Source organism: Mesoplodon mirus (assembly GCF_964341445.2).
Source record: "Mesoplodon mirus genome assembly, chromosome: 11".
Classification (NCBI taxonomy): domain Eukaryota; kingdom Metazoa; phylum Chordata; class Mammalia; order Artiodactyla; family Ziphiidae; genus Mesoplodon; species Mesoplodon mirus.
In genome coordinates, this window is record NC_138987.1 from 60725637 (window position 1) to 60746055 (window position 20419).

Below are 20419 nucleotides of genomic sequence, written 5' to 3' on the forward strand. Positions count from 1 at the left end.
TAGAAAAATCCATTTCCTTCAGGACTGAGCTCTATCTTACTTTATGTTTCATCAGTATGAATACAAGTAATTTCTAGAATCCTATACTACCATACAATTATTCATGTTCCCTAGCTTATTCATAGAGGTTCCTCTTCTCACTATAATTAGACTCTAAACACATCATATTGAATAAGCACTGAATAAATGCTTATCTAGTTTGTGAGTCCAGCAGGAATCTCAGATAACAAAAGGATGAAAGCTTCAGGCTCCTCCTACCTTAGCGCTATACCATTCCCAAAGCTCTTCCTTCCCTTCCCTTTTCTTTCCTGTCTGGAATCTCCTATTTTCAAGCCTAATTTAAGGGCCGATTCTGGGCATGAAAAGACAACACGGTTCATACTTTTGGTTTCATATTTTTTCAGTTCATTTCAGTAAAAACATAATATAAAAGGCATTGCCACCCTCTCCCCTCCTGGGGGTGATCCATCAAGCTTGTCAGTCTGGGCCGCTCCAGTGGTTCATAGCTCATCATGAGATATGTGCAGGGCATGGTCACATAGATCTGCAAATAGCACATGACAGTTTCAAAGAAAATGCCACTCTCATACTGATATATGCCACTATCAAGAAAATATCCCAAAACAAACTGACACACACACTGACCACCATTTTTCAGAGCATATGCTTTTTTTTGCTTTTTTTTCCCAAGATTTTTTGATGTGGACCATTTTTTTAAAGTCTTTATTGAATTTGTTACAATATTGTTTCTGTTTCATGTTTTGGTTCTTTGGCCTTGAGGCATGTGGGAATCTTTGCTCCCTGACCAGGGATTGAACCCGCACCCCCTGCACTGGAAGATGAAGTCTTAACCACTGGACCGCCAGGGAAGTCCCCAGAGCATATGCTTTTAAATGACAAAACATTCCCACCATCCTCTCACCAGTATCTCACTCAGGTGAGGGAGCCACAAATTCTGAAAGCCAACAGGAAAAGAATGGAGAGGAACAACCCAAGTCCCTAAGCCATAAGTAATGGAAGCCAACTCTTGAGCTAACATCAGAGGTTGGAGGAGGGGGTATTTGGGGGGGTGTTGGAGGAGCGGGGGTGGGACACACCCTAGAGAATGTGCCAGGTTCCACAGGGATGTGAGGACAGGAGGTAAAGTGGGAATAGCTTACCTGTTCGCTTACTACAAAGTTTGTCTTTAACATTGTCAGCCTCTCGGGAAAAGAATTCAATGAGTTCATCCTCGTATTCCTCCACAATGCTCTCACACTGTCAACCCAAGGGAGAAAGGAGTGAGAGAAGACAGCAAGGGAAGCCTCTGGTCTCCACCTCCAGAGAGGAGGACAAGGACATTACTCCAACTTTCCACTTGGGCTCTCCAATAATTCCCCTAGTTTCCAAGAACTGGCTACCCACTCCCAAAACTCACCGCGAACTTGAGGGTGCCACTGATGTCTGAATCAATTCGGATCCCCTGTTGGTCCAGTTCATTGGATTCTCCATTCCGGCCCACTACACGTACGTAGTTCTTGCGGTGGGTGGAAGGGTCAATCTGTTCCCCATACTCCTTCATCCGGTCGCATACCTCCTCTAGCAGCTCTGTGAGGTGGGCCTCTGAGCGAGCATAAGGCACCTAGAAATGTCCTCAGCCTTGGGTCACATTTTTCTACCTCTGTACATTAGTAATTTATATCCTTACTTTTCCTTCCAAATCTAGCTCAACCAACCTATTCTAAAAAGCCTTTCCTAATTTAAAACCAGTATGATTTGTGTAGTTCCAAAGTCCTTTCAAATATGTGATCTTATTTACCTCATTATACAAGCCTAAAAAATAAAATAGGTGTCATTAGCTCCAAATTATAGATAAACAACCTCTTTGATTAACCTTAGTCAACTATGTGTTCTCTTCCTTTGAATTCTTTTAATTCTTATGGCTGTAAGGTAATGATTTTCTTTTTTGTATTAAAATGAGGCTAATACCTGCCCTTAATAGGAGGAGAGCATTAGCGAGGCAGTTTGGGCTTTGAAGATAACAACTATTAAAGCATTTCACAAGCATCATAACCTTAACATCTCCCAAATGCCCAATGGATACAGCTCTCTGTCTGTGTTTATGTTTCCACCTGAAATAAATTTCCTAAATGTAAGGATAAGACCTATTTTTTTCGAGTGAATGTTTCTTTGTATACCATACTGCCATAGTGAAAACATAAGTCACGTGGATTAAGGATGTGGAGAAGGGGGCTGATCAAGGCTCCCTGTCTGCTAACAACTTCTACAACAGATATAAAGTATTAGGGTTTGGAGCCAAGGAAGCAAATGCATAGGGTATAAGCCTCCATCCTCTTCCAAATAAGACAGCCCAATCTTTTAGATACCTATGTGGGTCAATGTTTTCTACATTTCTATTAAACTAAGGTCCTTCTTAATTAGAGTGAGCTATTTTATTTGGGGGAACAGTCAGTTACCTCCACCACTGACTGGCTGCCATCTGGATTGATTCGGAAAGAGCCCATCTGAATGGTCTTCTTGGGATCCACCTGGGCAATTTCCCACTCTAGTTCATCCACCAGAGCCCTGCAAGCTGGTGCAAGGGGGGGGGCAGGGGGTGGGGAGAGAAAGGAATCAACCCAGGGGCTTCCACTCATCCTTCTCCCAGGCCTTGGATCCCATGCCTTCCAAGGCTCTATCTTCCCCACCCACTCTTCCTCCCATTTCTTCTTTTGTGCCTTTACCTCCACAGTGTAGATCCTGGCTCCTCCGGGCCCAGACAGCTCCCAGCAGGGCCCCCAGAAGCAGGGCCAGCAAACCCCAGCCCTTCATCTTTAGCGCAATGGGGTTGCTCCACCTGGGTTTGGATTGGAATAAAGCATAGGTGTGAGGAGCCAGCTCCATTCTCCCCTGTACCTCGCCCACCCCCACCCCATCCCCACCCAATCCTTCATCCCAAGGCCTACAAAGGCCTCAGTGTGATCTGGCTCTATTTTCCAGGAAATGGTCCGGACACAAAGGGGCTCCTGTGTTCCGGCGCTCGAGGCTCCGGAGGCTCCGGGGCGGTGGGTGAGAGCGCTGAGCTCGGAACTTGGGGCTTAGCCCCAGACACTACGTCGACAGGTGAGGCCTTAGATGTTGGTACTTAAGCGTCCGCTGCCTAGGATTCACAGGGCTATGTGGCAGCCATGGGTTGGTGGCTAGGATTAAGCAAGGACGACAAGCACAGAGGAGCTGCTGGCAAGGAGAGTAGCTGATTCTGGCCGGGAGGTAGCGAGGTGGCTGGCTGGCGAGAGGAGCACTCAATAACTAGGGCCTATTTGGACCCAGCACCGAAGACTGCTGCATCCCCACCTCCAGCCTATAAGCTATTCCCCGTGCGGGCCAGCCCCCTTTCTAAAGACCCCACCACTGCCTTCGATCCAGTGCAACCCCGACCCTTAGTGCCACTTGCATCCGTCCCACCTCTGCTCCCAGGGCCGCCGCCGTGGCCCAGGCACTGGAAGACAGCCGGACTCTCACTTTAGCTCCCGACCCTAGCACCTGGCTGCGGGGAAGCGGGTCTGTCCAGGCTTCTCCAGAGCGCTCCTGCGCTTTCCAGACACGGGGTGCCCCGGCGACTGCCTGAGCCAGCTCCTCGAGCCCTAAGTGGACGCCTAAGCAGGTCTCAGATGCGCTACGGTACGAGTCCCACACTAGAGACCGACCCCAAACCCGCCCCTCCAAACTCTCGCGCGAACAGGCAGCGTAGGAGCGGCTCCCAGGCGGCAAGGACCCCTGTGGATCGCAGGACCCAGACTTGCGTGGCGAGCGGCTCCACGTGACCACCGGGTTGGGGGGGTGGTCAGCCGAAGAACAGGAGTGGCTTGAAGCAGAGTCAGAACCTGACGTAGTGCACGGAGGCGGTCAGGCTCGCGCGTGCCAATCTAGGTGGGCTCGGACCTTCAAAAAGAAAGGTGTGTTGCTAGCCAGTGAGAAGCCCTGGTTTCAATACCCAGAAAACTACATCTCCCAGGAAGCACTGCGGCACCACACAGATTCTTAATTAGTAGCTACAGATTTTAAGATGTCCTGGGACCTGTAGTTTGTCAGTTTCTCCAACTCCCCTTTTACACGTAACAGGGAAACCATACTGTACGTCTTAAAAGAACCCGACCTTAGGGTTCTAAGCAGCCACAGCAAAGACCTAACACTGCCTAGGAAAGGCATTCTCCTCCAATATCCTACATTTTGGACTCCAGAGTTTTACCTTCATTTCTGGGTGGAAATTTGAAAGCCTTAGTTTTTTCCAGTTGTAATAGAAACACAAAGGAGAGGAGAGCTGAAGTCAGAGAACCCCACACGCACACATTTCTAATGAGATAGATGACAATAATATTTTTGTTTTTATTTTATAAAACATGCAATTTAAGACAAAATTTTTTTTAAAATAACAAGAAAACAAAACCTGGGACAGGAGAGTGGATGGAAGACAGATACTTCTCAGCTGTCAACAGGAGTGAAGCCAGCAGCGAAGCTTTGTCTAGGACCCAAAGGCCCTTTCGGCAATAATAATGTTGGCAACACTGGTTTGCTTGGGACCACCAGACTCTAAATGCCGGCCCCTCCAGGCAACCCTCAAGCAGTCAGACTTAAGCTAGGTCTTGAGCTATTGTTGTATCCTGTCATTGTCCGGGACTTCAGTACTTAGCCAACTAGAAACTGAGAGTTTTGGTTCCAGGAGCTTCTTTGCCTGGGCATTAATTACCCAGGATATTTATTAAGAACATGAATTACTTTCCATTTGGGTCAATTCTAGACTCTGTTTCTGGCCCACTATTTTGCAAAGGATGAAAAAGGAATCTGGCTCCTAGACCCTTTGCAACAGTTCTGCTGCATTCCAGTTCTATTAATAGCACCATCTGTAGACCCTGAGCAAGTCCAATTCTGGAAGTAGACAGGGTATAGCCAACTTGGGAAGCCATCTCCCACTCCTAGGGCCACAGAAAACTGAAGGGAGAGGGAATTGTTCATTGGGAGAGGGTGAGGTCAGAGCGCCAGCACTGAAGAGAAGACAGCTGCATCTGTCAGAGACAAAATGAAGAGCATTGACTCTTAAGATGAGTGGAGAAAAAGCACCTGGGACACTTCTTATGAAGGAAAAATGCAAGAGGAAAGAGGGCATGGACCTGCCCCAGACATTTTAGAACTGGGCAAGAAGAGGTTAGGACCAATAGAGAGTTTCAATAATAAAATCAATTTCACTGAATGTTTTGAGGATTAAGTGCTTTGTAAACTGTTAAGTGCTTTATATTACAACCTGTTGGGGTGGTACTGTTGCTAACATCATCATCATTCTTATTACGGTGGGTATAATCTTCACATATACAACCAAAACCCACCCAGTCCAGTTTCCCCTGTCCCATCCCAGGCCTTACTCTTGGGACTTGTCTGGCCCTCGGGCTCAGGCACCTTCCAGTCCATCTTTCGGCCTTTCTCATAAAGGCCCTTGAGCACTTTGTGGAAGGACTCAGGCTCAGTGCCATTTTTGCTTAGCTCCAGATACTTTCGGTAAAGCTGAAGGGCTGTGCGGGCATCCTCAATACTGTCATGGGTCTCCCCTTGAATCTTCAGGTCTGGGGGGAAGTAGAGGTGGAATAGTTTGGGGCCTAGCAAAGGGAGGTAAGGACATGTCCTCTACTCACACCCCCAACTCCCAATAAACAACAACAACAACAAAAACCTGACTACCCTTAAGGGAAAGAGCCAAACACCAACCCTAGTGCACAGAAGGGACACTGAAGCTAATTAAATCCATCAGTAACTCTCACCACTAACCCAGGGTCGTACCTACTCCCCTTGGCCTCTCACACATTTTCATGCTCTTGCTGACCACAGCAAGGGCTACAAGGCAGAGCAACTCACCCAGAAAGTACCAAGCAAGGAATCGCAGGGAAATCATTCGTTTTCGGGGCATGTGAAATAGATAAACAGTGTCAAGGACTTGGTCCTTGGGCACCTGCCAGGGATAAAAGAGTGAGAGACTGAAGGTAAAGGATCCATAATTTCCCATTTTCCAAAAGCACAATGTATACCCTGGGGGGGCCCACACACAAAGAAAGACTCTTAAAAGAGCCCTGCCCGAACCATGAGGTTGATGACCCGGAAGTCCTTCTGCAGACCGTGACCCACAAACTTGACTCCAATGTCTATGAGAAAACGAAGCTTTAAGTAGGTAGACTTCAGAGTTGTGAGGTGCTTAGAGGAAATCTTGGCATCAAGGTCTCCTGGCTTTATCCCTGAGTACTGAGTCAAGTAATCCACCACCTAGGGATAGAGAAAAGGTCAAGCGACCCAGGAAATGAGGTGCACAGTTCCCCCTGCCACTCTTCCCTGGGTTCTAAGGCACTCTATATAAGCACAGGGTCTCTCTCATTTGCATCTCCACATCCTATTACCTGCTCCTGGGTAGAGATGTAGTCATCAATGAAGGGGATACCCTCATTGGGTCCCTGGCCCCTAACACAGGTAATCCTCGCTACTGACATCTGGCTTGGCTTGATGGTAGACTTGGTGCCATCGCTGCGCAGCTCTGCTTCTTCCTATATGAGACGAGTTCATAAGGAAATGAGAGAAATGCTTATGACTCCTAATATCCCCCGAGTTCTGTTCTAACACCCCACCCTTTTTGGTCTTGGTTACCTCATTAAGGGTGACAAACTCAGCGTCCAGGCCCACCAAGTCCCCAACCTGTGGCATCTCATTCAGCATCAGGGGAATAAAGGTCGTATGTGTTTTCCGCTGCTTCCGTGCTAATGAGGCCTCAGCCAGCAGAACACTTGCCTCGATAGGGTTCTTAACTGGAAGGGAGAATCCAGAAGACAGATGGCTGGGGAGAGGGAAGTGACAAGGGGAGGGAAGCCAGGGTGGCTACCAGAGACCAGGTCTACACTGTTATCCCAATAATCATAGCATGTGAATAAAAAGATCATGTCTGATGGACAGAGCAGGCAGACGGAACAGGTCAAATCAGAAAATTATCAGGAACTATGCTAAAAAAAACCAAAAAAGTTAACAGAGAGGAAGGAATAAGATTCTCACTTTAGACTTTACCTTAGTAAATCCAGAAAAATAAAGTTACAGAGAAACTATGGTTTAAAGGCATCAAAAAGGGACTTAATAAGGAGTTCATCACCAAAAAAAGAGATCTTCACTTGGGGATAAGAATGGTTAGGCTCAAAATCATAACCTTAGCCATTTTGATCAGACTTCCCCCCCATCACCTCTTTCCTAGACACCCTCAGTATCTCCAGATTCTAAATTTAAGGCCTGATGAGCAGGAATTGCTCTACTGTCCCTGGAAATATTAACACTTAATATTTAACAAGCTATTTCCCAGATCTCTTCCTGAAGACCAATCTAAATTGCCCACACCCTTGGATCTACACTGTACCACTTACTGTTCAGGTTGTATTTGGAATTAAGATTCCTTTTGATGTAATAAAGGATAGCAGGCACTTTCCAATTCATGTCAAACTGCACAGCTTCATGCTATAAAAGAAAAAGCACTTAATGGCCTATATATATGCCCCTTTTCCCTTTATCCCAAGTCAGAGAGAAGACAGGACTCAGGTGCTATTTTTAGCTCTGCTTTTTATTATTGAGGCCCCATCCCTCCCTCTGAATCTGCCTGGCACTCTCTCAGGCACTGAGGATGAGGATGCTAAGAAAAAGGGAGATGAAAGGGGGAACGGAATGTATTACAACTAACCTTATCAATAGGTTCAATGAGAAAGTCGTTGAAGAGATACCACTGCTGGTGGGTAACACCCTGTGGAGATAGAGACACAGTGATGCCAAAGTGATGGCTGGAGCATTCTGGCTCAGACTTAAGATAAGGACAGACCTGGGACTCCACTGTGGCCACCACCAGGAGTGTCCCTGCTCTGTATTACCTCACTCACCTCCTTGCGCTGGTGGTAGGTCTCTCCAACTTTGATGTGAGCCACCAGGCTGCCCCCTGTGCGTGAGTCCAGGATGTGTACCACAGTAGCCATCAGGTCATACACACAGACACCATGCTCCTCCTCTGCCCTGGCTGGGCCCCACTGTGAGGGGGGTACCCAGGCTGCTAAGCTAAGTTTAAGGATGAGGAAGGAAGGGGAATGGGGATAGAGGACAGGGAGTTTGGGGTATAGGGATGGGGGACGAGGGTGGGTTCTTTCCATCCTAGCCCATCTATGACTCCCAACACTGAACTGAGTCACTCTGGAAAAGCCCACAACTGGTGAATACTAGGCCTTATTCCCTTTTTTCCCCTATGCTAAATTCCACCTTCCCCTTGCCTTGCTTCTGCCCCGACCTTCTCTTTTTTTTTTTTTTTTTTTTTTTTGGGCCGCGCCACGCGGCTTATGGGATTCTAGTTCCCAACCAGGGATCGAACTTGGGGCCCCAGCAGTGAGAGCGCCGAGTCCTAACCACTGGACCGCCAGGGAATTCCCGGACATTCTCTCCCTTATTCCCCCTCCTCTTCCCAGTTTTTCAACAACCTGCATCTCATCCCCATCAGTCCAATTGCAAACATCCAGCCCTTTGTTCTTGGTCATCTTCATTTGAATGGAGAAAGGAAGCCAGACATTCTTCAACTCCTCAATGGAGGGACACATCAGCATGCCCTCTGGACTCCCTAGTTCCTTCCTATCAGGACAGGAGAATTGGAAATTTGTTCTGAGGAGATCTGACCAGTGACAAGAGGAGCCCCTGAGTAGATCAATTCTTTGACCACTCTACAGACAATACCTACCAATCAGCCAAAGCAAACTCCTTATTCTTGGAGATTTCCCCACCATGCTTCTTTATTGCTATCTTGAAGGCAACCTGAACACAAAGGAGAAAATATCCAGTTCCTCAGGAACATTAATCATATATGGAAGTCAAAAGAGGGAAGAACTAAAAAGTACTCCTAAAGTCCTGTTTCCAGACTCAGTCCTTACCTCAGCCTGCATTCTCCAGAAATCAGCTTCTTTCAAGCTGTTCACCTCACAATTGATGACAAGAATATCTGGGAGATGGCAGATGTTGCGGGTCTGAATCTGAGAGGATAAAACAAACAAGGAATGGCAGGCAGCCTACAGGGAGAGAAACCTGGACATGAACAGTTAAGCCTGGATCTGCATCCTCCAGTTGGGGTTCTTCCCACTCCCTATAGATCGCTGGATGGTGGTGCTGACCCAGCCAGTCCCAGATGAGACCATAGCCAAGTCCCCAACATGGCAGGACTCTAGTCCTGTGCAACAGCCCACTCACCGTGGGCTGGTACTTTTCACAGTTGTCACACCAGGCCTGTGTATTCTGCTCCAGGCAGATGCTTCGCTTCAGCACCTGAGCAAAGTCACAGTTCTTCCCGGTTTTATCTGCGGGGAAACTGGATGCTTCACTCCAGGTCCTCCCTGTACCCACTGTTAGCCCCCCAACACCCTCTCCTTGATGTTACAGGACATCTGGGGGAGCCTCCCCAACCCAGCTGCAGGGTATACCACTGTTGCTACCCTCAGGGTAGGAGAGCGTGAAGAGCAGGGTGGATGAGGCTCGCACGGTCTCACTGCCACAGCGGCAGAGGCTGCAGTTTTCCATCTCACAGCTGAACAGCTGCCCAATGACAGAGTCTCCCGATGAGCAAAAGCTGCTAAGAGTGGGGAGGGCAATATATGCACACTGAGGGAGTTAGGAGACCCTTTAAGTCACAGTGGGGCTTATCGTGGGGGCTTTAACTATTCCTGTCCCAATTCCATACCTGCCTCCAGCACCTCGATAAGCCTGGGGTACTTCCAGCTCCTGCAAATCTTGATGCAATTGAGTGAGAATGAAGCGATTCCACCTCTGAATGAGCCTGGCCAGATTGCCCTTGCCTGAAGCCTCATCCGAGTCAGCCAAAATCAGACCAAGGGCCGAGGCCTCAGGAATGGTGCGGAACGCCCGAAGAAAATTACTGCCCTGGAATCCAGGAAGTGTGTTGGTGGAAAAGGGTTACTTTCTCTTTTGTGGCCATCTGCAGAGTGATGACCCTGCCTACTGTCCACCTCCCTTCCCCTTTTATTGTCCCAGGACTCCAGGCACTGACCTGACAAGGGTCACCTCGGGAGAGGTCCAACATGTGGAAGAGGAAGCCCAGCTCACATGCTAGGCAGAACTCCTTCTGGCAGAGGTGGTTCTGGATTAGACAGCGAACAGGCTCCAGGAAGTAGAGCACCTGGAGGGAAGAGCAGGAGATATGATGCAGACAACTGGTACAGGGAGGAAGAGAGGTCGGAAGGTTAAGAGATGGTGGAGAATACAGAGCTGGGGTCCACTGAAGAAGCAGACCTCACAGAGGAGACCTGAAAGCTGAGGGGCAAGAAAGAATGGTAGAGGAGGTCAAAGTGGACTTGGCTGGGGAGGCCTGGAAAAAGATGAGCGGTTGGGGGGCCCACAGAGAAAAAGAAAAGCAGTAGCCATGTTCAAATCGCAGGAACACCCAGCCTTACCTGGATCATGCAGTTACAGTAGGCATTGGGGATGTGGGGCTCTAATCCAGCAAACAGCGTCTTATTGTAGTGTTTGAAGTCAAAGTCCTCCAGCCCTAGCTTGGAGTATTTGATGGTCACCTGAAGCAGAAACAGTCTGAGCAAGAGGAAGACACCCTCAGAGTCCCCTAAATCTTTGCAGTAGCCATAACCTTCCCCCAAACCTCCCTCCTGAGTCCAGAGTGATAGATGAAGGCTTCTTGAATGAGCCCTTCAATTCTTTCTCATATGACCCCCTTCCCCGGGAACCTTTCCCCACATCCCAGAAGGCCCCTTCCTTGGTATCCCCCAGCACCTTGCGGTATTTCTTAGAGACCATGTGGCGATGTGGCTCCTCTTCCCGCCCTATTGGTGACTCAGTGACCTGGCTGAAGCTGTCAAATTCACTGTCAGACTCCTTGAGTCGGTAAGGGATCTAGGGTTTTTAAAAAGAGGTAGCCTCGTTGGATGTGTATAATCATCTTTGGTTTCCCCCTACCTTTATTATAACACTGAAGCTATCATCACCAGTCCTGAACCTTCTAATTTCATGGGGTTTTCAGCATCCACTGCTTCCTTTTCATTCCCACTGCTATCACCCTACCTCATCACAGCTGGACAATGCTGATGGCTTCCACACTGGGCTCCCCCACGTACACTCTGTCCAGCATGCCGCCACCAGACTACCCCACCCAGAATGGCCCTTTTGGTGCATCACTTCTGCTATACACTGGTATGCAAGGCTTCACAACTGGCCCCTTTCCAAACTTCATCTCTCACTGTTTCCCAATACTAACAGCCGCTCCAGCACAGTCCTTGTCAGGCCTTCTGAGACTTCAGTAACACTGTACTCTCATCTTGAAAGCCTCCCCTGTTACCATCTACTTGCCCGTCTTTCACCTTTCCAGCTCAAAATCCACCTCTTTTAGTACTGCCCTCCCTGACCACTCTAGCCAGAGTACCGTTTTCCCTCTAAACAGCTTTCGCACTGAATGCTTCTAACATTCCTTTAGCATTTAACGATAGAACATAAATAATTTCTGCTATGCACAGGTCTTACCTTCACCAACTGAACACTAAACTTCTTAAGAGCAAGGACCCTATCTTTTATGTCTCTGAACCCTAAAACCTAGTATAGTACCTTCAATTCAGTAGGCTTCAAAAAACCTTTACTGACTGACTAAAAGCAAATACTAATGAGAAGGGACTTCCCTGGTGGTGCAGTGGTTAAGAATCCACCTGCCAATGCAGGGGACACGGGTTCGAGCCCTGGTCCGGAAAGATCCCACATGCCGCGGAGCAACGAAGCCTGTGCGCCACAACTACTGAGTCTGCGCTCTAGAGCCCGCGAGCCACAACTATTGAGCCCACGTGCCACAACTACTGAAGCCTGCGCTCCACAACGAGAAGCCACCGCAATGAGATGCCCGCGCACCGCAACGAAGAGTAGCCCCTGCTCGGTGCAACTAGAGAAAGCCTGCACGTGGCAACGAAGACCCAACACAGCCAAAAATAAATAAATAAATAAAATTTATTTTAAAAAAACTAATGAGAACTACTAAAGGAAAAAGACAGGAGAAACACCAATGGCCTGGGGTGGGGGCTGACCCTCTCCTCTCTGAACATACCTGATTGCGCAGCCTGGTGCGGGGGTTGGGTGCATAGCCAATGAAGCCCACCTTCTTCATGGTGCGCAGAATCTCTGCATCCACAGGGGGTGCTCGCCTATAATGTAGCATAGTTCTAGGGCTTGAAGGTTTTGGTGTCTGCCCATTCAGCCCCAATCCCCAAGGGACCAGAAAAAAAAAAGAAAATACTGAGAGTAGACAAAAATCAGAAAAGAAGTAGAATAATAACAGGGCTTGCAGAGAATCCTGGTATCTTGGCCCTTTCCCCCTCCCGCCTTTTGGCCCAGATGTGAGATACAACCTGGGAGCTGGAGCGGAGTTGGCAGCAGGCCAGTCAGAGAGAAGCGTGTCAGTGGTGAGCGGGACAGGGATGAGGGACAGAGGCAGCAGGTCCTGGCTCCAGTCCAGAGGAGGCAGTGAGTCCACGAGACAGGGCAGAGCAAACTCGGTCTCACGGGAGTAGGGGTTGAAGGAAGGCTCAGGGGAATCAGTCCAGAGATGCACACAGCCCTCAGAATCCCCAAAGGCGAGGGCCTGCTTGCTGGCTGACACGTCAAACGTCATTAGCAGAGGCCCCACAGGATTCACGTGAAAGATGTCTGCTGGGTTGGCCAGGCCTGTGGGCTCACAAAACTGGCACTGCCCTAGGAGGGAGGAGGAGGCCCACTGAGCCCTGGAAGATGAAAGGGAGCCATCCTTTTATGCCCTTCCTACCCTCTTCCCCTGGTATCAAGCAAAGATGGGCCCCAAATCCATTCCTAGAGATAAGAGAAAGTACCATCTGACGCCTTCCCATAAACCACAGGGAGGTTTGCTACCCAGCAAAAGACAGTTCTAAAGTTGTTTTGCCTGCTCTACCTATTTTGCATGTGTGTTCCTCACATTCAGGGAGAAAATAAAAGCTCTAATCTCTTACCAAACTTAAGTGAGACCCTGAGATCCCTCAGAAAGGTTACTTTTTCCCCAACGAAGAAATTCCAGGGAGCACACTTCTTCTCGTGCCTAGTTCCCCTTCACTCATCGACTCCTCCTACCCCATCCTACATCCCCTTCATACCTGACTGGGAGATGATAGCAAGACGAGAAGTATATGTAGGGATGAAGCGTAAGAAGGCAGGATCCACATGAACTTGAAGTGGCGTGATGGCACGCATCATGCGTAGATCATACACCTTGAGGAAACGGTCACAGGCCAGGCCGGTGAGGCGGCTGGAGAAACCACAAGTGGCTAGCAGGTTGCCGTGCACATCAAAATCCGACAGACTCCCTGAGAAGGCATCAAACTCATGCTCCACCTTAAAAGTACGGAGGTCTCGCAGGGAAACCTGAAGAAGAGAGAACCTGGTTATCTGCCAATGCTGCTATCAGGAAGAGGACCTGCCACCTACCCAACCTTGTGAGGCCCCTACCCAAAGAACTACGGCTCTAGGATACAGACAATTAAAGCATAAGAAAAATCAAAAAGAGACGCCAAGAGTTGGATGGGACCCCAAAGAGAGCTCTTGTTTACCCCTTTGTCTCTGAGATACCCATTTACAACAGAAAACATCAGGCTGAAAGATAATCTCATAGTATAACACGGCTAAGTAGGAACTCAATCCATTCCTCCCACCCTCCAACTACAGCCCCAGAAATGAGGAAAAGGCAGAGCCCAATCACATATCTGGTGAAACAGGGCCCCATGGTGGGAGGAAAAATGGAACGTAGTCAGTCACCCTGCCAGATGTGTGGCCACAGAAGAAGAAGCGATTCGTCTGTCTCATGATAGTGACTCCAGGTGTCTCAACTGCATACTGCGGAGGGAAGCGGGAGAAACCAGTGAGAATGATTCTTCCCACAGACCAAAGGAACAGAAAGGTCGCACACATAACAGGCATTTCCAGCTTATACTCCCCCCAATAACCTCAGGCCCTGCTTGTACCTTCTGAGTCTCCTGGACAGTGTTCAGGTCAATCTCCAATATGTGGTTCTGCAGCCCACCGACGAGCAGAGTGCTGCTGTCAGTCAGCAGCAGACTGTGCATATCTTCACTCTCATCCAGCCTGTGAGAGAGGAAAAGCTAAGGGGCCAGGGTCTCAAAAGTTTCCAATTCTCTAGACTTCCCACTCTGTGAGGGACCCTCTTTCCCAGTCCAGAGGTGAGAAACTACTTACAGGTAATCAAATATAATGAGGCCTCCACGGGCCATATACTTCAGGTTGTTCTTGGTAAGAAAAAGGATGCCATTCTCCAGGCTTTGGATCTGCCGAATGTCATCACTGCCATTGACCTGAAATGATGAGTAGCGTTCCAAAGCTGGGCCGAAAAACGACGTGGCATGGCCCTGTAATGGACAAAAAGATGAGAAACATCCTGAGTGGAGGGACAAGGCCATCCCAGATACAAATCAGAGACTAGACATTGCTCAGTTTTTCTCCATTCTTGCCTGGCCTTTCTGGCTAGCAGTGACTAAGGCATAAGGCTGAGCACCAATCTTAGTGATAAAAACACTGATAATACTATCTTATGTTTGTTTAATGCTTTACAAAGTAGTTCTATAAACTCTACCTAATTTTATCCTCACAGTGTCCTTGCTGAATAGGTAATGGCTCAGTTGGTTAGAACAGTGCTCAGAAGGTCAGGGACGTGGGCCTAATCCTCCAATGGCCAGCTGGCTTTCTTATGTTCCACAGTCTTTTTTTTTTTTTAAATACATTTATTTATTTATTTATTTATTTATTGCCTGCTTTCAGTCTTCGCTGATGTGCGCGGGCTTTCTCTAGTTGTGGCGAACAGGGGCTACTCTTCATTGTGGAGCGCGGCCTTCTCACTGTGGTGGCTTCTCTTGTTGTGGAGCATGGGCTCTAGGCTCACGGGCTTCAGTAGTTGCAGCACATGGGCTCAGTAGTTGTGGCTCGTGGGCTCTAGAGCGCAGGCTCAGTAGTTGTGGCGCATGGGCTTAGTTGCTCCGCGGGATGTGGGATCTTCCCGGACTAGGGCTCGAACCTGTGTCCCCTGCATTGGCAGGTGGATTCTTAATCACTGTGCCACCAAGGAAGTCCCCACAGTCAAGTCATAATCTCTACCAGCCAACTGGGAAATGTGTACTGTGGGTCACAGGCTGGAATAGAGAGAATGTGAAACTCATGCCATCCTTGGCTCCTATGACATCATCCACTCCTGGTTTCTCTCCTGACTCTTAGCTCACTATCTTCTCCTTATGTGCAACCCTTATGACCACTCTTGAAACATGGCTATTCCCAGCCCACTATCTTCTCACTCTACTTTTCTTCCTAGATAATCTCACCCACTCTTAAGGTTTTAACCATTCATTTTAAAGTTGCTGAATCCTACTTTTCTCCTCTAGCCCAGACCACTGCCTCAAGCTTCAGACTTATACATCCAAATACCTACTATATGTCTCTCTTTAGATATCCCATAAGAACCTCAAACTTGTTACATCCTAAATCAAATTCACCATCTTGGGCTTCCCTGGTGGTGCAGTGGTTAAGAATCTACCTGCCAATGCAGGGGACATCGGTTCGAGCCCTGGTCCGGGAAGATCCCACATGCCGCAGAGCAACTAAGCCCGTGCGACACAACTACTGAGCCTGCGCTCTAGAGCCCATGCTCTGCAACAGGAGAAGCCACAGCAGTGAGAAGCCTGCACACCACAACAAAGAGTAGCCCCCACTGGCCACAACTAGAGAAAGCCCGCACGCAGCAACGGAGACCCAATGCAGCCAAAAATAAATTAATCAAAAAAAATTCACCATCTTCACCCCATTTCAATTCCTCTTAACTGCATTCCCTATGGTACCATGATCTACTCAGTGGAGTAAGTCACTGGTAGTTGACTTAAATCTTATTTATTTTACTTCCTAAATATTTCTCAAATCCGTTCTCATGTATAAATCTAGTGCTTCACTCAGGCATTCAAGGTATTTTATGTGAACTACTACAATGTACTGCACGCGGACCTCACTGAGTCCTGCCCCATTCCCCTTAAATCAAACTCTATACTGCTACCTCAGCACTGCACCTAGATGCAAACCAGACCTCGTCTTTCTGGATAGAAACCTTCAGTGGACTGAAGAATCAGTCCAACTCTTTTAACATAGCATATGAGGTTTTTTAGAATGTTCTCCCCCCCGGTATCTGCATGGCTCCCTCTCTCCCTTCTAGGGAGATTAGAATGAACATCCTGGCCTGCATCCAGGTCTCTACTCAAATGTGACTTTATCAGAGGGCCCTTCCCTTGACCAACTATGTAAAATAGCAACACCTCCCACCCTTCGATACCTCAACTCCCTTATTCCACTGTATTTTTCTTAAGGATTCTAAGCAACACCTGATATGTCATAAATATATTTATGTTGCCTTTTAAAATGCTTATTCCAAACTTAGACCCCAGAGCAAGGTCTGGCACCTTAAAGGTGCTCAAAAAACACTGGCTGAAGAAATGTCTAGCTCTTCAGCTTCATCGTCTAGTCCAGTAAACCCTACTTGCTTATAGTTCCTGCACTCTGCAATCATCATGCTATATAGTATCTTGGGAATCACTGTTTACCCCGTTGCTTTTGCCAAGATAGCATTTCCCCCTCTTCTTCACCTGACTCCTACTCATCTCTCAAGACTCAGAGCAGGTGTCACTTCCTTCTGGAGATCCTCTAATCCTCTTCTTTGCTCACCAACACTCAGTACGTATTTTCACACTGGCATTTATTAGTTTATATCCTAAATTCATAATTATTAAGTGAAATATTTTAGTTTCTTTTAAAGTGCCATAAAATTATCTGTTCATATGTTTTTTTGTTTTCCTTGTTGTCCTGTGAACTCCTTCAGGGCAAGGATTATGTTTTATTCAGCTTTATTCCCTGGGCCTAGCCTGTCAGTAGACACTGCCTACTGAAATGAGTGTATTACCAAAAAAATTCACTCATTCCAATGGAAAAACAATTCTCGCCCTATGGAAGGTAAATTAGTAAACCAAGGATACCATGTTATTTCTTAAAAAATCTTTAGGCTCCCTAGCATATTGGCAATATGGATACATTTTAAGAAATTAACAATGATAACTGCTCCCAGAGAGATTAAAATCAGCCAAAGACAAAATGATTCCATGTAACACATGCAGAAACATGCACTAAACATTCTATAATTAGGGAATTCCCTGGTGGTCCAGTGGTTAGGACTTGGCGCTTTCACTGCCAGGGCCCGGGTTTGATCCCTGGTTGGGGGTACTAAGATCCCACAAGCCACGCGGCACGGCCAGAGAAGAAAATATTCTATAATTATAAAAATGGAAAACAGAGAAGGAGCATTAGAGACTATATTTAGATGGCTATAGGCTAACTGACATGTACAGTTATTAAGATTAATCAAAGCATGGAATGGGCAAATTGTGGTAGAATTGTGATGCCTTCTAAAAAAGAACACCTATGTAACCCATCTCTGGATCCTATGACTCCTTCGTTCTCCCTCCACTCCCCTCCTCTTGGCTTGACTTGGAGACCCAGCTAACTTTCATCACCTCAACTCAGTTCTGGCTTCCTGCAAAGCATCTGTTCTTGGGTTAAAACCAGATAAAAGACCTCCAACATCTCCATCCAGCCATTACAAAGGAGTACAGTTCTTACCCCATGGCTTCCCACCCACAGCATCTCCTCGTGCAAGTCAAAGTGGGAGACGGAGACAGGCACACCCACTTCAGCCACCACACTGTGCAACTCAGAGTAGACACCTTCCATTATGTGCACTGACTCCTGGACGGGAAGAGCCTCTAAGGCCACTCCCTCCGGGTCGAGCTCCACATTCTGTAGCAGACTTGGGTTCAGGTGGGCATCCAGGACAGGATCCAGGGCAGAATGCATGGCTGGGGCATACTCTGCCAGTCCAGGGTCCAGAACCTCAAAGTTCATGATGATGATGACGATGATGGCAGATTAGACCCGTGTCACACCCTCCCTTGCCACAGCCCCTTTGGATGCCTGACCCAGCGTTCAGCAGGATGACACCAGTAGACCTAGAATGGACAACCTGACCTGCAAAGGGAAAGAGGTAGCTGAGTCAGGGATAGGCCCAGGTACTTGTATTTAGTGTGTTCCAAGTTTTACCGGCAGGAGGGAGATGATGCAGGCAGAAGATGTGAGAATGTTAGGCATGGGATGAACAAGCAGGAAGGGAATGGGCACTGGGGTAGAGGTGGGAGAAGTGCTGTCCCTTCCTCTTCTCCTCTAGGCACTCTGTACTCTCCACCACCCCACTAACTTAATCCCTGACTTCCCTTTCACCTCCCTTCAGGCCTGCTCACTTGCCTGGTTCATCTCTGAACCATCAGTGGTAAGAGCAGCAACTGCGGGTGTAGGGGTTAGGTAGAGGGGGCTAACGTGCTTGTTTCCCAGAATTAGGGGTGGGGGTAGGTGGTTGAGAGGGGAGAACAAGAGAAGTCAATTTCCCAGAATCCTCTGCAATGTTACCCAGGATTCTCTAGGGGAAAATAAGAATGGCCAGTTACCCACAATTGGGGCGGGGGTAGGGGTACGTGATGGAAATAGCTAGTTACCCAGAATTCTCTGGGGGAACCAGAAAAATCAATTACCCATAATTCTCCCCCGGCGGCGGGGAGGGGAGGGATTAGGGCAGGGGTCAGATGTGTTCCCGGGATGCTTACGGGGATTGGGTCATTACCAAGATTTCTCCATGGCGGATATTTTGGAGCGCGTGGAATTAAAACGAGTAGGGGGGAGAACAAGCGCCGTCAGCTCCGCGGGAAATTCCAGTTTCCCCAATTCTCCCCCGCGCCTCTGGTTCAACCAAACTCCACGACGGAAAGGACGGCGCACTCCCAGTCGTCGCTTCCAATCAGGAAGGGCTAGGGGCTCACCTCAGCCAATCGGAAGGAGCCAGGTACTGCCGGCCCCGCGATAAGACGTGTGACACGGGAGCTGGGCAAAAGCAAGAGCTACGGGGCGCGGGTAGGGACAAACGTAGTCAGACCTTGTCCCTGTTTGGTGTCGTTAGAAAGTAACCTCTTTTAAGCCTTCTTTAAACAAAATTAGAGAGCCCGAGGCTTGGAGATCGAACCTTCATGCTCCCTATAGCTTCAGAAACTAGAATAAGGGGCGCCCAAGGCAAAGCATTGGGAATCGATTGCTGGGTATTCCCAGTATGGCCCAGTCCACCCCCTCTTCCCGTGGTGCTCTTGTGAGCACTCCGCCACCTCCGACCCTTTTACCCCCGAAACTCGCTGGCATTTCCTATCATTTCCAGGCATGGGAGAGAAAAAAGGAAGCGGGAGGCAGCCTCCTAACACGGCCCAAGTAGCTGCATCTTCTACGATTCTAAAGGCAACCGTCTGAAACTCCCATCTGTGATTGTTCCCTCCCCAGAGGCGCCGGTAATATTTCCAGGGAACAGGACTCCTCAGCTATCAAATTCCCCTAGCTCGTGGAGCTGGACATTATTCCTCAGAGGGACAGGGCATAGCAAATTGAGACATTTGCCTTCCCCAAACTCTTACAGATTTAGCGTCAGCACTAAGGGTTTCTTGGGGTCCAACTCTGAGCTTGAACTGCTTTGGAAAAGATCCAGGTTGTTAGATGTCTGTGGGGTATTTTAGCTCAGTTTCTAAAGGCCACATAGAGGGCCTCTGGTGGAAGGAATTCCTCATAGAGGATACAGTTTTAAAGCATTTCTCTCTCTCAATAAAGACTGGTAAATAGACCTTCATAAAAGAACCCAAGAATTTAGTTTTCCAGGACTCAGAGGGGTTCTAGACTTGTCAGAGGTCATTGACAGAGAGAAAAGCACCTTAACTCAGAGGGTCTCTCAAACTGATCTGACTTCAGAGATCCCTAGATTTAAAATCTTGTAAAAAGATGGGTGCTGAGAGACAGGGACAGTTCCTACCCTTGAAAAATTTCCATATTGAGGGCTCTAAGAAAGGCTTAACAGTGAGAATTAAAGGGCCTGAGATGCCAGAGATACCTGGGCTAAATGAGCTACTTTATTAAGATGCTTAGTGTTGCCTCAGTGTCCAATATAATGGAATGACTGAGAATGCAGGATCTGGAGTCTGCACTGTAATTCTGGCCACTTAATAGTGATCTTAGGCAAGTTACTTATCTCTGCACCTCAGTTTCCTCATCTGTAATATGGTGATAACGATAGTACCTATCTAATTGTGTTGTTGTGAGAATTAAATGGGTTAATATATGAAAAGTGCTTAAACTAAGTACTTGGCGTAAAGTGAGAGTTGGATATAAGCCATCATTACTAACCACCTCGGGAAACTTCAACTGGATTTGGCAT

At 47.9% G+C, this 20419-nt stretch overlaps 2 protein-coding genes across 6 annotated transcripts; both read right to left on the reverse strand.

Annotated features, from left to right (window-relative positions):
• Window positions 1-382: 382 nt before the first annotated feature.
• Window positions 383-3748, reverse strand: CNPY2 (canopy FGF signaling regulator 2). 2 transcript variants are annotated; one of them, XM_082635435.1, is made up of 6 exons: window positions 3523-3748; window positions 2724-2836; window positions 2457-2572; window positions 1418-1621; window positions 1161-1257; window positions 383-544 (listed from the first exon to the last, which is right to left on the reverse strand). In XM_082635435.1, exons 2-6 carry the CDS (start codon window positions 2809-2811, stop codon window positions 501-503), a joined length of 549 nt encoding a protein of 182 aa, XP_082491561.1. In that variant the 5' UTR covers window positions 2812-2836; window positions 3523-3748; the 3' UTR covers window positions 383-500. The 2 variants fall into 2 exon arrangements, with proteins under 2 accessions (XP_082491561.1, XP_082491560.1); XM_082635434.1 differs by having other exon boundaries at window positions 3445-3746.
• Window positions 3749-4345: 597 nt separating this feature from the next.
• PAN2 (poly(A) specific ribonuclease subunit PAN2) lies at window positions 4346-18923 on the reverse strand. Of its 4 annotated transcripts, none has more exons than XM_082635429.1 (26): window positions 18797-18923; window positions 17746-18150; window positions 14281-14450; window positions 14049-14169; window positions 13843-13920; window positions 13185-13452; window positions 12429-12771; window positions 12128-12224; window positions 10816-10935; window positions 10482-10601; window positions 10079-10207; window positions 9752-9951; window positions 9507-9640; window positions 9265-9371; window positions 8952-9050; window positions 8762-8835; window positions 8508-8655; window positions 7923-8066; window positions 7730-7789; window positions 7419-7509; window positions 6661-6818; window positions 6417-6560; window positions 6106-6285; window positions 5884-5977; window positions 5397-5594; window positions 4346-5042 (listed from the first exon to the last, which is right to left on the reverse strand). In XM_082635429.1, exons 2-26 carry the CDS (start codon window positions 18025-18027, stop codon window positions 5008-5010), a joined length of 3594 nt encoding a protein of 1197 aa, XP_082491555.1. In that variant the 5' UTR covers window positions 18028-18150; window positions 18797-18923; the 3' UTR covers window positions 4346-5007. The 4 variants fall into 4 exon arrangements, with proteins under 4 accessions (XP_082491555.1, XP_082491553.1, XP_082491554.1 ...); XM_082635427.1 differs by having other exon boundaries at window positions 9495-9640; XM_082635428.1 differs by having other exon boundaries at window positions 9507-9643.
• Between the last annotated feature and the right edge of the window lie 1496 nt (window positions 18924-20419).

Bases quoted from the DNA above. Each gene is read 5' to 3' on its own strand.
- CNPY2 (XM_082635435.1), bottom strand. From the start codon at position 2,811: ATGAAGGGCTGGGGTTTGCTGGCCCTGCTTCTGGGGGCCCTGCTGGGA. The intron at 1,622-2,456 runs GTAACTGACTGT...GGACATTTCTAG, and splicing joins GCAGCCAGTCAGTGGTGGAG to GTGCCTTATGCTCGCTCAGA. The intron at 545-1,160 runs GTAAGCTATTCC...TGCTATTTGCAG, and splicing joins ACTTTGTAGTAAGCGAACAG to ATCTATGTGACCATGCCCTG.
- PAN2 (XM_082635426.1), bottom strand. From the start codon at position 18,027: ATGAACTTTGAGGTTCTGGACCCTGGACTGGCAGAGTATGCCCCAGCC. The intron at 13,453-13,842 runs GTGACTGACTAC...TCTCTTCTTCAG, and splicing joins GTGGCCACACATCTGGCAGG to GTTTCCCTGCGAGACCTCCG. The intron at 6,561-6,660 runs GTAACCAAGACC...CGTCTCATATAG, and splicing joins AGTTTGTCACCCTTAATGAG to GAAGAAGCAGAGCTGCGCAG.